Here is a 667-nt window from a genome sequence, read left to right on the forward strand (position 1 = left end):
TCAAGATGGTTCCCCGGGGGAAGGTGGTGGGTTTCCGCTGTGGAACCAAAAACCCCAGGTCACCGCCCAAAGTCAGGTCAGAACACATCCAATCAATAATAACTTCATTTATATCAAACATTTTACACAGCATGTTGGCACTTAACCCCAAACTGCTCCAATAGAACTGTGTTAAAATGTTAAAACTGACTTAACAAAAATCTAAAAAAAAACAAATGTAAAAAAATATATGATCAATTCCTGTTCCAGCTGGTATAAGGACGGCGAGCAGATCCTGACCTCCGTCCCCGGCTACATCGTCATGAAGGACCGAGACCTCCGCATCGTCGCCAACGAGTTCAACGAGGGCGTCTACACCTGCCGCATCCATCGCCGCGGCAACGTCGTCTCCGCCAACTCCTGGGCCATCCGGCTGAAACCCGAACAGCCGTCCAACAGCTGACAGGAGGAAGTGTCGTTTTCAGCACGAGTCTCTTCAGGGGGTCGGGCGGGTCGGGCGGGTCTGCGGAGGATCTGATGTTTAACGCTTCGGGCCGAGGTCACGAGGTCACGAGGTCACGAGGTCACACGGGACGCAGGTCTTCTCACAGCTCACGGCAGCGGCCCGGTGGCAGCGGGCGGCGTCTCCTCTAAGCGACGCGCCCGCCGTCTGGGACACGCTGCGCTT

The 667-nt window shown here is 54.9% G+C and overlaps 1 protein-coding gene across 1 annotated transcript in view; it reads left to right on the plus strand.

Moving 5' to 3' along the window:
• Nucleotides 1-442, plus strand: part of mmp23bb (matrix metallopeptidase 23bb) — a 17,629-nt gene extending 17,187 nt beyond the window's left edge. The window contains 2 exon segments of the mRNA XM_071532911.1: nucleotides 1-76; nucleotides 250-442. The exon segment at nucleotides 1-76 is cut by the window's left edge and continues 51 nt beyond it. Of these exon segments, the coding sequence (XP_071389012.1) occupies nucleotides 1-76; nucleotides 250-442 (269 nt within the window).
• The last annotated feature ends 225 nt before the right edge of the window (nucleotides 443-667 follow it).

Source organism: Centroberyx affinis, unplaced genomic scaffold (assembly GCF_046629955.1).
Source record: "Centroberyx affinis isolate AG114_WGS23_722 - 3 ecotype Tasmania unplaced genomic scaffold, CSIRO-AGI_Caff_v1 ptg002281l_1, whole genome shotgun sequence".
Classification (NCBI taxonomy): Eukaryota; Metazoa; Chordata; class Actinopteri; order Beryciformes; family Berycidae; genus Centroberyx; species Centroberyx affinis.